This window comes from Nerophis lumbriciformis, linkage group LG27, assembly GCF_033978685.3.
Source record: "Nerophis lumbriciformis linkage group LG27, RoL_Nlum_v2.1, whole genome shotgun sequence".
NCBI classification, from domain to species: Eukaryota; Metazoa; Chordata; class Actinopteri; order Syngnathiformes; family Syngnathidae; genus Nerophis; species Nerophis lumbriciformis.
In genome coordinates, this window is record NC_084574.2 from 32404369 (window position 1) to 32418486 (window position 14118).

Here is a 14118-nt window from a genome sequence, read left to right on the forward strand (position 1 = left end):
GTCTATTTAAAGGCTAAAGTATACAAATGAGTTTTAAGATGGGACTTAAATGCTTCTACTGAGGTAGCATCTCTAACTGTTATCGGGAGGGCATTTCAGAGTACTGGAGCCCCAATAGAAAACGCTCTATAGCCCGCAGACTTTTTTTGGGCTCTGGGAATCACTAATAAGCCGGAGTTTTTTGAACGCAGATTTCTTGCCGGGACATATGGTACAATGCAATCGGCAAGAGAGGCTGGAGCTAGACCGTGTAGTATTTTATACGTAAGTAGTAAAACCTTAAAGTCACATCTTAAGTGCACAGGAAGCCAGCGCAGGTGAGCCAGTATAGGCGTAATATGATCAAACGTTCTCATTTTCTCAACCTGTGAGAAGCCTGAAGATTTCAAAAATGTGTAGAATAAAAATTAAAAATACAACATTTCTGTCAACGAAGATTTGCGTCAGCCTTTGATAGTCGGCTAATATAGTTAATATAGACACTTACATCATGTGTTGCCTTCATTATAACACTTATGCAAGGCTTTTAATTTTTTGCGGCTCCAGACGGATTTTTTTTTTTTTTTTTGGTCCAATATGGCTCTTTCAACATTTTGTGTTGCCGACCCCTGGCCTAATCCAAGAGAAAATGTGCAGAGACATGTCCTATGTTTTTCTTATTTGTAATTATATGCATTTTATACATATATACATTTTTTTTTATCTTATCTTACATTTATTGTGTGGATTTTTTTTATTGTTGTCATGTCTGTGTAATCATGTTTTGTTTTAGTCATGTTTTGTTTTGTTTTGTTTAGTTATTGGACTCTTTAGTTTCTGTTTACGCTCCATTGTTTTCGTTTCCATAGCAACCCATTAGTTTTCACCTGTCATGTCACGCACCTGTTTTGAGTCACGCACCTGTTGTTAATCATGTCTGTGTTATTTAAGCTTTTCATTTTCTGTTGTTCGTCCTGGTGTCATTATCCTTTCTAACCCTGCTATCCTCTCGTATCAAGCCATGTTCACAGTCCCATGCCACAGTGAGTGTTTTTGTTTCGTGTTCACAGTTTCTGCCTTTGTGCAAGTTTTGTTTTCATTCGCCAAGTTTTTTTACCTCCGCCATTGTGCGCGCCTTTTGTTTGCTTCTGTTTTGTAGTTTGTTAGTGTTTGAAATAAATCATGTACCCACCTTCAAGCCATGTCCGATCCAAGTTCACTTGCATCTCGGGAAAACAATCACTCCATAGTCCACGTCATGACAATTGTGCCTCAAAGTTGTGTTGGATGAGGGACAATTCTAAATAGTGGTATCACTGTCAAAGATGGCAGTGTTGCACTACCTTATGATAAATTCTCCACTCCAATCCAACTGCTGCCAGTGATTGCTTCCACGATAAAAACAAATTACCTAAAAGGACAAAATAAGCCAGTTTGAGCAGCTCTTTGAGTGGAACGACCTTGAATGCCAGCTTCTTTCAAAGAGTCATAAACACGTGTTATACAGTGCGTCTGGAAAGTATTCAGAGTGCTTCACTTTTCCCACATTTTGTTATGTTACAGCCTTATTCCAAAATGGAATACATTCATTTTTGTACTCACAATTCTACACACAATACCCTAGAATGAAAATGTGAAAGTTTATTTTGGAAATGTTTGCAAAAAATGACTTGAGAGCTGTAATCCTGGAAAACAACCCCACACCATAATTCCTCCTCCACTAAATTTCACACTCTGCACAATGCAGTCCGAAATGTATCGTTCTCCTGGCAACCTCCAAGTCTCAAGACTCTAGAGTCCAGTGGCGAAGTCCTTTACACCACTGCATCCGACGCTTTGCATTGGACTTGGTGATGCATGACTTAGATACAGCTGCTCGGCCATGGAAACCCATTCCATGAAGCTCTCTGCGTGCTGTACGTGGGCTAATTGGAAGGTCACGTGAAGTTTGGAGCTCTGTAGCAACTGACTGTACAGAAAGTCTTTGCACTATGGGCTTCAGCGTCCGCTGTCCCCTCTCTGTCAGTTCACGTGGTCTACCACTTTGTGGCTGAGTTGCTGTTGTTCCATTTTCTTATAATAAATTTAGGAGCGAGGTATTTTCAGGACTGGATTTGTGGTACAGGTGGCATCCTATGACAGTTCCACGCTGGAAATCACCGAGTTCCTGAGAGAGGCCCATTCTTTCACAAATGTTTGTAGAAACAGTCTCCATGCCTAAGTGCTTGATTTTTAGGACACCTGATTCTGATCATTTGGATGGGTGGCCAAATACTTTTGGCAATATAGTGTATCTTGTTTATCTTTACTTTTGCCTTCTTTTAATTTTCTGTAAAGCACTCTGAATTGCCTTGTGTACGAATTGTGCTCTATGAATAAAATTGCCTTGCCTACGTCGAGATACGTATCAGATTTATGGCCACGTAGGAACGAGACCTGGGTCAGAATTTGATAAAAGTCGTAATTGTACAGATCAAACTAACATGAAAAAATAAGACACATGTCACATATTGGCAATGAAATGGGAGCCGACTTGCAGTGTGAACATGAGCACAGTTTTAATGCTTCACAGCCTTACTAGCAGCGAATGAAAACATGGTTTTAAATCCTAATAAAAGTGTTCAAAGGCAACGGACTACTGAAGAAGTCATATTGGCTGTCTAACAGGACTTTTTCTTATCAGTTTCTATTTTTAATGGTAATTGTTCCTTCAAATGAGAATGTAAGTCCACACAGACGTTGGTTGAATTCACGCGTTTACTTGAACTTCAATAGCAATACAAGACAGTTAGAACACTTGAGGGTGGTATGTACAAGGCCATCAGGGGTAGCAGAAAAAGTTCTGAGGTTTCGCACGATCAGCTCTAGAGACAAGAGTTCTGTTGCTATGACAACTCCACGGCGAACCGTTCCTTCGCCGGCAGTCGGTGGCGGCTGGAGGTCAAGTTTTGGTCTGAATCTGATGGAACAAAACTGGGAGGACGGGGGCGTATGTAAGAGGCCCCGCCCCCTTGACATTGATAAAATGCTTCACTGTGATACATTAATCTGTGATACATTAATCATAAAAGATTTATATACACACACACTATGTTACACACACACACACCTTGCACACACGCATGCTCATCAAGCTACACACACGCTCACTTTTGCACTTTTTCCTCTTACAAGCCACTAGAAAGTCATGCACGTGTTCTTTGAAAGTTTTTTTTTTTTTTTTTTTTGGCAACACACGAGTGCTTTCTTTCGGTTACGACACGCTTCTCTTGCTACGAGGAGGAGGGGTGGGTGGGGGGGGGTGGGGGGGGGAGGGGTGACGCCCAGCCAGGGGACCAAAAGACGGTCGGGCGGACGAGGAGCCAATAGGAATTAAGCACTGATGAAGCGGGAAGACACAGCAGGGGGTTCAAGGGAAAGGAGAGCAGAGGAAGATTTGGGACCAGTGAGTTCTAGAAAAGTAACAAAAGATGGGCGGGGGGGGCCGGGGGGGAATCTCGTGGTGATCGGGAGATAGAAGCAGGGAGGAGCCACCGTCGTTAGCTTCATCGTCATCCTCATGGTCATCATCATCCTTATTGAACTCTTGGTTGTGCTTCTCCGCTCTTGCCTCCCTGGTTCCTATTCCCCGATCACCACCGCCCTAGTCACAGGCTCGTCACCCGCTGCATCTGACCGTCTTCTCCCTCCGAAGTGGGCTCCGGTGTATACGCCGCCTCTCCGTTCGTCGTGGGCGGTGGCGGCTGGTAGAAGGTCTGCAGGTGATTGGGCCGTGGGCCTAGAGGGGGTCTCCCCAGGCTGTAGGGTAGCTCCAGGGCAGGCCGCTGGGGCGGGCTGGTGGGGCTGACCTCCTCTGGGCCTTCGGGGCTGCTGTCGGGGTAGGAGAGAGTCGGCGGGGAGGTGCGGGTGTAGAAGCGAGGAGGGGAACTGCTGCGACTGTACACCTGGGGGGAGTGTCGGGAGTAGAGGTTGTTGGGAGGAGAATGAGCGTCTCGGGGTGCGAAGATATTGGTTGGCGGAGAGCTCCGTGGGAAGATACCAAGAGGTGGCGATCGGTGGTCACCGGGGTAGAGCGGCGAGGGGTTGGAATCCCGTGCGTAGATAGGCGAAGAGTCAGGGTCGAGGTCGAGATCGGGAGTCAAAGGTAGTGTGAAGCCGTCTGAATCCTCTCGGTTGCCATGGTACCTAAGAGAGCCTCTATCGTTTCCTCTTTTCCTGCCGTCAAGACCCCCGTCATTGCTCTCGAACAGGAAAGACTCGTCCCTGTCGACATCCACTCCTCCACGCCACACGTCCAGCGCTCTGTCTTTCTGTTTGTCGCTCTCTCTCCAGCCGTCCCTGTCCTTGTCTCCTCTCCAGCCATCGAAGTCTTTCCTTTGAGTTATGAACGTTTCTTCCTGCTCCGCCTCCGCTGCTCCTCGCCATGGCTCCATTCTCTGAGGTTCCTCCCTCCCTCTCTCCACGCCACCTCTCCACTCCGCCATGTCTCCGTCTCTCTTTTGAGCACTGAACGAATCCTCTCTTGCTCTGTTTCCGCCTCCCCTCCAATCGTCCATCAGTCCTTCTCTTTTTAGGAGGAACGTTTCCTCCTTGTCCCTGTCCTGCCCTCCCCGCCATGCATCCACACTCCCCTCCCTCTGTTTCATCAGCAGTGGTTCCTCCAGGGCTTTGTACAGAGGCTCCGAATCCTGTGGCGGAGGGGGAGGCGGAGGCGGCAGGGGTCTGTCACGGTACCGATCCCGATCCCGGTCCATCCCTCCACTTGACTCGACTGTGCCGCGGTGGCGGGACAAGGTGCCCGGGGTACGGCTGAGCGTGGAGTAGGGTCGGGCCTGAACATCAGGAGGACGTGCTTGTTGCCTCTCCTGGAGTCCACGACGACCCAGAGTGCCTTGCAGCTGCAGCCTCTCCCCTTCTTTAAGCAGCTCTCGGGACTCACATTCTCCAGGAGTGCGTGAGTGTGACCAGCCATCTTGTAAGCGTGGCGTTGTGGCATGATCTTGTTCCTGTGTCTCAGTAGTACCTTGTAGGTGCCTCAAATGCGGCCAACCCTCTTGCGCATTGTGCCGAGTGGTGGGCTGCATGGTGGCCGCCCAGCCATCCTGCGGCTGCTGCCGAGTCAGCGTGGCCGTGTGAGCATGGCCTGCTCTGTCTAGATGATGAGGTCTCGCCAGGCTCCCGTAGCGCTCAGGAGGGACGGGCATGTCGCCCGGAGGTCTCAGGTTGCTCTGTACCAGCTCGGAGATGATCATCTTCTCCAGCGCTGCCGCGTCAGACAGGTTACGACGCATCCCGGCACCGGCACCCAGATCTGCTGCACTATGAGGGGTCAGCAAGCCAGGTGAGATATCATCGCCTCCCATCCCGACGCCTCCTTCCCTCAGGAGGTCAGCGCTGCCCACCACTCCGGCTCGGGATCCAGGTGTGGCCCCGAGACCATGCAAGGTGAAGGTATTGGGAGTATAGCCTCCATTGAGACATACACTGTCCAAACCACAGGACTCCTGACTCTGCGACACACCAACTTCTGCAGAAGGAAACAGGAAGTGAGAAATAATCGGAGAAAAGTCCTAAAAGGCTGCGGTGAAGAGGGTTGCATGAATATGAATGAATGAACGAATGAGCAAAGCATTGTCCCAATTTGTATGATTCTTTATGTATGGTTATTGTGTGCAAATATGACGCACGTCTATGAAGCCTGACATGATTTGGGTGAGCACAACAAAGAAGAGCTCATACTCTTGTTTCGGAAGGTTCCAACTGGTCCACGTAAGAGAGAGACAGAGAGGGAAACAACATGGAAAATATTCAATAGGAGCACACACAGACATAAAAACACAAAGACAGAACTGTTAAATTATTGAGACCAATTGTCAACATTTTTTTTCTTCAAAAAAGAGAAATTTAGTAGCTTTTGCTTACTGCAACTTAGATAAAATGAATATATATATATATATATATAAAAAACATGATTTATTCGGAGAAAGTGACTAACAAGAGCAAAAGACGAAAGTTACATTCAGAACAACACAACATAGAGCAGACAAAGACATACAAAGTGTGGACTATTGTTTTTTACTACTGTTAATAAAATTGTTTTGTTTAAGATAACAAACTGCGTTCCCTTGCCACTTAAAGTTGAGAATGTATATTTTTATACACATGTATTATATAATTTATATGCACCTAAACACACATATACACACATACAGTATATACATATATATATATATATATATATATTGGGGCTGCGAATCTTTGGGTGTCCCACGATTCGATTCAATATCGATTCTTGGGGTCACGATTCGATTCAAAATCGATTTTTTTTTTCAATTCAACACGATTCTCGATTCAAAAACGATTTTTTTCCCCGATTCAAAACGATTCTCTATTCATTCAATACATAGGATTTCAGCAGGATCTACCCCAGTCTGCTGACATGCAAGCAGAGTAGTAGATTTTTGTAAAAAGCTTTTATAATTGTAAAGGACAATGTTTTATCAACTGATTGCAATAATGTAAATTTGTTTTAACTATTAAATGAACCAAAAATATGACTTATTTTATCTTTCTGAAAATATTGGACACAGTGTGTTGTCAAGCTTATGAGATGTGATGCAAGTGTAAGCCACTGTGACACTATTGTTCTTTTTTTAAAATTTTTTATAAATGTCTAATGATAATGTCAATGAGGGATTTTTAATCACTGCTATGTTGAAATTGTAACTAATATTGATACTGTTGATAATATTCATTTTTGTTTCACTACTTTTGGTTTGTTCTGTGTCGTGTTTGTGTCTCCTCTCAATTGCTCTGTTTATTGCAGTTCTGAGTGTTGCAGGGTCGGGTTTGGTTTTGGAATTGGATTGCATTGTTATGGTATTGCTGTGTATTGTTTTGTTGGATTGATTTATTAAAAAAAAAAAAAAAATAAAATAAAAAAAATAAAAAAATTTGATTTAAAAAAAATGAGAATCGATTCTGAATCGCACAACGTGAGAATCGCGATTTGAATTTGAATTGATTTTTTCCCACACCCCTATAATATATATATATATATATATATATATATATATATATATATATATATATATATATATATATATATAATAATGTTGAATATTCAATAACATGGCAAATTCTTGCATCCAGCACACCTTACAATAGTGGTAATAAAAGATGCAACCTATGCTTGAAAGAGAAACTGTTTATTATTTACCGTCCAGACCTGTCATCCCTCAACAAGTGCAGCGAAATTGTAACAACATGCCGCCATAGACGGAAACACCTCCTAGGTAACACATGAGCCAATCACCACGCCCCTAGGCCAGCCTGTACCCACCCACTCTGTGCCCTATATAAACCATGGTATGCGAATGCTCCCATTAAAATCTCCTGACGATTGAGGGTACCCCCCCTCATGAAACAGGCCTGTAGAGATGAAATAGTCTTGTGATTTTTTTTCCCCACACATACATATATATATATATATATATATATATATATATATATATATATATATATATATATATATTTATACATGTATATACATATATGTATGGTTATATACATACATACATATCCATACATACATATCCATGTCTGCTGAAAATAATGGAAAAGCACCACTCCACATAGCAACTGACGCTGTGGTCAAAGTTGGAATTGCCTAAAAACACACTTTAAGATATTCTACAGCCGTCTGGCGGCTAAAGTAGATGGTGCTCACCTCCAATTTATCACGTTTCATGTGTCAGGTAAACCGTGACGAATAGGGCCATATGAATTCCCTTCCTACTGTAAAGTAAAACTAAAAGGCTCTTAACCTGTAATCCTTGCTGGCAGGTTTTCTTGAACAAAAGTTTTTCATGTCTAATCCCCTCCTGATAAACACGAAGAAAACTTTCAGACATGATGTGTGTCCCTTTGTAAACAGTAGATGTTAAGGTAAAATAACGACATGAAAATTTATGTTGGTAAAATCCTTGATTTAAAATGTTTAATAATGAATTGGATTTATTTGAATTAAAAATATTTAACCCAGCAAAACATATATGATTTAATTTTGATTATTGTAAATGTAACTAAAATATTTGCTGTATCCTGGAAGCAAAAAAGACAACATGCATTTTCTTAACGTTGATTTCAAATATGTATTCTGCTTTGCTCCCAATCTTCTTAATTTGTATGAAATAGTAGTTAATCATTGTAAATATAACTAATATGTGAGCTACTGTACATTCATTATTTTAAGCAAAGTCATTTTTCAACAAGGGCTGAAATTTTACAATGTTCTTCCTTCACGAATTATACAGTATCGCAGATTTTAGCAGATAACATTTATGATGAGCAAATTTATCCGACAGAAAGTACCTGGTTAGAAAAAAAAATACATAGCCGCTCATTGATATTTACTTTGCATTTGTATTGACTTTGCATGCCAAATCTAAATAAAGCAAATCAGAGATATTATTTTCAACTGCCTCCGTGTGCTATTTTCTGGTAGGACTGCACCCAAATTAAAATGAGATTTTATTCCATACCACTCCTCTACTTTTTTACCTGTGAGCTAATTGGACAATGTGATTAAAAGTTAAACCAACCATTCAAACTAATGAATTGACTCTGGCAGTAATTATCTCTCACTTAAGTCCAATATTATTTTCTTTCCTAAAAAATCATATTCATCATGTTCATATTCAGCCTAAACATGCATTAACACTTTAATCTCCAGTTGGGTAAAGAAAGACCATCTTTTCTGTCTCTACTTGCAAAGGCGCGTTATATAATCAGCGCTCCATTGATCATGGCTTTTTTTTTAAATTTGTGGTCTTAACTCAGTGTGAACATACTCAGGATTGATTGAACTAATTCAGATCAGCTGTTCTGGATCCAGACACTTTCCCATTTGAGGGTAAATCAACTCAGACTTCAGAGTCTCAAACTCAAGAGTTTGTTGAACCTCCGACCTGCAATACCCTGCTTGTGAGCTTTTCTGAGAACGTTTGAATTTATTTTAATCCCTACCATGACGTTCAAACGGTCTCCGCCTTCTAAAGCTGCTGGCACACAACCCAACTTCCAGACGAGGTAACACTGCAGGTAAGGTTTTAGGCCAACATTTTGAATTCTTGTTAAAGCAATGCAAAAATGACCACAAAGATTAATTTAACTAATAGGGAAGCTAAAAAGAATCACAATTCTTATCCATACCAATTCTAAATGGATTCCTTTTTTTTTTTTTTTTCTTTTTTTTTTAAATCAAGACCACCACCCAACCATGCAAAATTTGCATGGTTGGGTGATGGTTTGGGGTGCCATGTCATCTGCTGGTGTCGGTCCACTCTGTTTCCTGAGATCCAGGGTCAACGCAGCCGTCTACCAGCAAGTTTTAGAGCACTTCATGCTTCCTGCTGCTGACCTGCTCTATGGAGATGGAGATTTCAAGTTCCAACAGGACTTGGCGCCTGCACACAGCGCAAAATCTACCCGTGCCTGGTTTATAGACCATGGTATTTCTGTTCTAAATTGGCCCGCCAACTCCCCTGACCTTAGCCCCATAGAAAATCTGTGGGGTATTGTGAAAAGGAAGATGCAGAATGCCAGACCCAAAAACGCAGAAGAGTTGAAGGCCACTATCAGAGCAACCTGGGCTCTCATAACACCTGAGCAGTGCCAGAAACTCATCGACTCCATGCCACGCCGCATTAACGCAGTAATTGAGGCAAAAGGAGCTCCAACCAAGTATTGAGTATTGAACATGCTCATATTTTTCATTTTCATACTTTTCAGTTGGCCAACATTTCTAAAAATCCCTTTTTTGTATTAGCCTTAAGTAATATTCTAATTTTGTGACACACGGAATTTTGGATTTTCATTTGTTGCCACTTCAAATCATCAAAATTAAATGAAATAAACATTTGAATGCATCAGTCTGTGTGCAATGAATAAATATAATGTACAAGTTACACCTTTTGAATGCAATTACTGAAATAAATCAAGTTTTTCAAAATATTCTAATTTACTGGCTTTTACCTGTATATATATCCTGAAAATATGCAAACAAAACTATGTTTAGATAATTGATACTTCAAACTTGCATAAATACATATTAAGGAATATAACATAACTTGGCTTCTGAGAGCTTCGAAATCAATCAATCAATCAATCAATGTTTATTTATATAGCCCTAAATCACAAGTGTCTCAAAGGGCTGCACAAGCCACAACGACATCCTCGGTACAAAGCCCACATTAGGGCAAGGAAAAAACGAAAAATGTAATGAATAAAATGCTAAAGTTGTTGATAAACAAGCAATTATTTTAATAATTAAATATGGTCATTTAAAATGAATTATTATGATAATTTAAAATTAATTATTTCAAATATGTTTATTTTAATGTATAATTCTATGGCTGGATGTAATGAGTCAGAAAAAATACAAATAAAAATACAATTCATTTTGATGTTTTTAGCAAAATATAGTAAACATTTATTTAGTTTTTTTTTTTTTAAATTAATAAATATATTTATTTTTAGGTAAGATAAACATAATTATACAATTTATCTCTAGTCTGGATGATTTATTTCTTGTCACCCTGTTGTCCACCAGTCGTGAAAAAAGGCTGTCCTCACTCAGGTCCGCATGGAGCTGGAGGGGGCGTGGCCTTCAGCTCCGGCTGAAAATCGGGAGATTTTCTCTCCCGGGAGGTTTTCTGGAGAGGCGCTGAATTTCGGGAGTCTCCCGGAAAATTCGGGAGGGTTGGCAAGTATGGCATACGTCAACAGCCAAATTAGGAGCCTTTGTTTGTTTACTTACTACTACAAGACCAGTTGTCTAGTATGTTCACTATTTTATTTAAGGACAATATAGTTATTCGATTGCAATAAGAAACGTATGTTTAATGTAAGATTTTTTGTTAAAATAAATCCATTAATGCCATTTTTGTGGTCCCCTTTATTTAAAAAAGTATCAAAATACATTTTGGTACCTGTACCGGTACCAAAATATTGGTATCGGGACAACCCTACACCAAATAATATATTGCGAGAATTGGTTTTGATGGATTGAGAATTGATTCCGAATCAAATCGTTGGACCCGTTTTTAGTGAGGGTTGCACTTTGCCAGGGCTTCCCTTTGGCACAGATTCTGTTCATACCTTTTAGGGCCCAGAGGGGATACGGTTTGGTGGCTGCAGGATTAAGTCTCTGCTTTTTGCAGGTTTGGTGTGGTCCTGATAGTTTCATCTGGCCAGGATCTTCAGCCCTAACTGGACCGATTAGCAGCCTAGTGTGACGCGACTGGAATGAGAATCAGCACCTCTAAATCCGAATCCATGGTCAGAGTCGCAGTAAAAAGGGTGCAGTGCCATCTCCAGGTTGGGGAGGATATCGGCCCCAAGTGGAGGAGTTCAAGTACCTCGGAGTCTTGTTCAAGAGTTAGGGAAGAGTGGATCGTGAGATCGACAGGCGGATCGTTGCGGTGTCTGCAGTGATTCGGACCCTGTATCGATCCGTTGTGCGAAGGCAAAGCTCTCAATTTACCTTTCGAACCACGTTCCCATCCTGACCTACGATCATGAGATTTGGGTTATGACCGAAAGGACAAGATCATGGGTACAAGCGGCCGAAATTAGTTTCCTCTGTCGGGTGGCAGGGCTCTCCTTTAGAAATAGAGGAGAGGAGGAGGTTTATAGGGCATGTCCGACCGGAAGGAGACCACGGGGAGGTTTCAGGACACATTGTGGGGGGACTGTCTCCCGGCTGACCTGGGAACGCTGGACTAAGTGGCGAAGGAGAGAGTAGTCTGGGCTTCTCTGCTGGACCCAAGACCCTAACCCGGAGAAGAATACGGATGGAAGGATGGATTTTTGCCAACTGTATATTACACACAGTTTGAACAGTAACACTGTGTTTGAACATTTACTTAAGTGATTATTTGGCATACCACTGGATGGAGCCTGTGTACCACTAGTGCAGTGCTTCTCCAACATTTTCTGTTACGCCCACCTAGAAAGAAGAACATTTTTTGCCGCCCCCCCCACTCTCCACCGTGACGATAAATAGTACAATTTGTCTATAAAATTGTTAACTATACCTCTGCATAACACTGTAAGCTTATGAACATTAACACAACGGTCTTTCCTCGTCTTCCACTGTGGTTACAGTGAAGCCAAGTGCTACATACGCTTCATCATATTCCCCGAGGTCACTATTTGAGAAGGACTACTGGTACATGTGCCACAGTTTGTGAATCACTGATCTAGATTATTTACGTATATCATTCTGAAAAACGAAATTGAGGTAAAAACAATTGCACAAACACAAAGTTACAGGAAGTTGCCTCTCTAAAAACGAAATGTACGGGAATCTGAATTAATGTTGCATCCAGTATATTCATCCTACTATTTACTGTTTATTGTGCTTACAATTTACTGTTATTGAAAGAATGATTGGAGGATGCGGGAAGAACTGTGGACACTCTTGTAATTTGGATAACATCGGACTGTCTGCCCCGCGGCATGAATTTTGAGGATCAGTCATAGACAATTTAGAGTGAAAAGCAAATTTTATGTTCACTCGCATACAAAACATTCTAACTTGGATTGATGCATCAGCCTACCCACACCCAACATTTCAGATCTAAACCACAGGTCCATCACTCGACTGGCAAAAACGATAGTCCAGGATATCAGTCACCCACTACACGAATACCTAATCCCACTACCATCAGGGCGCAGGTACAGAACCATCAAATTCCCTAGGGCACGCCTCAGGAAAAGCCTGATCCCTGCAGCTATAGCCACCCTTAACAGCAGGCCCCGGCCGACCTGTCTGACAAGCTTATAAATGTGTTGGTCATGTATGATGTATTTTTTGTTATTTTTGTTTTGTGATGTGTAATGTCTATTGTTTAAATGTAAGGCAGTGAAAAGGAATTTCCCCAACGGGGACCAATAAATCTAAATCTAAAAAAAATTTAAATAAATCTTGTTTCCCTGGCTTCGAGACTCTCCCGAAGGACAGTGTGGCGAAGACACAACAAACTCCCTTCTCGTCTCTCATGGACACTCACCTGTTGTTGTTGACTTTGGACTGACTATCGGCTACACGACACCAAGGCCGCGGAACAGAGACACGCGGCAGGCTTACACACACACATGCATCCACAAAAATATACGCCAGACACACATACCCCTTCCCCTATCCGACGCCCTTGACACGAATCCCTTAGGGGTGATGGACGGATGGGCAGCGCCTGAAGAGCTGCAGCCTGCCACCGTGACCCCACTCCTTCTCCTCTGTTGCTAGATATCTCGAGATGGATGTTGTAATATGCATATGTGCTTTGCTTAACATTTGACAACCAAACAATTACACAAGGCGAATCAGTAAAGAATCTGGGTATTATCTTCGACCCAACTCTCTCGTTTGAATCACACATTAAGAGTGTTACTAAAACGGCCTTCTTTCATCTCCGTAATATCGCTAAAATTCGTTCTATTTTATCCACTAGCGACGCTGAGATCATTATTCATGCGTTCGTTACGTCTCGTCTCGACTACTGTAACGTATTATTTTCGGGTCTCCCTATGTCTAGCATTAAAAAATTACAGTTGGTACAAAATGCGGCTGCTAGGCTTTTGACAAGAACAAGAAAGTTTGATCATATTACGCCTATACTGGCTCACCTGCACAGGCTTCCTGTGCACTTAAGATGTGACTTTAAGGTTTTACTACTTACGTATAAAATACTACACGGTCTAGCTCCGTCCTATCTTGTCGATTGCATTGTACCATATGTCCCGGCAAGAAATCTGCGTTCAAAGAACTCCGGCTTATTAGTGATTCCCAGAGCCCAAAAAAAAGTCTGCGGGCTATAGAGCGTTTTCTATTCGGGCTCCAGTACTATGGAATGCCCTCCCGGTAACAATTAGAGATGCTACCTCAGTAGAAGCATTTAAGTCCCATCTTAAAACTCATTTGTATACTCTAGCCTTTAAATAGCCCCCCTGTTGGACCAGTTGATCTGCCGTTTCTTTTCTTTTCTCCTCTGCTCCCCTTTTCCTTGAGGGGGGGGGGCACAGGTCCGGTGGCCATGGATGAAGTGCTGGCTGTCCAGAGTCGGGACCCGGGGT

The 14118-nt window shown here is 42.2% G+C and overlaps 1 protein-coding gene across 2 annotated transcripts in view; it reads right to left on the reverse strand.

Annotated features, from left to right (window-relative positions):
• Positions 1-229: 229 nt before the first annotated feature.
• LOC133624494 (adhesion G protein-coupled receptor L1-like) overlaps positions 230-14118 on the reverse strand; it is a 117497-nt gene continuing 103608 nt past the window's right edge. For both annotated transcript variants that reach the window (XM_072916416.1, XM_072916417.1), the window contains exons 25-26: positions 5719-5739; positions 230-5506 (exon numbers count right to left, since the gene is read on the reverse strand). In XM_072916416.1, the coding sequence (XP_072772517.1) occupies positions 3627-5506; positions 5719-5739 (1901 nt within the window). In that variant the 3' untranslated portion in view covers positions 230-3626. The remainder of the gene's footprint in view (positions 5507-5718; positions 5740-14118) is intronic.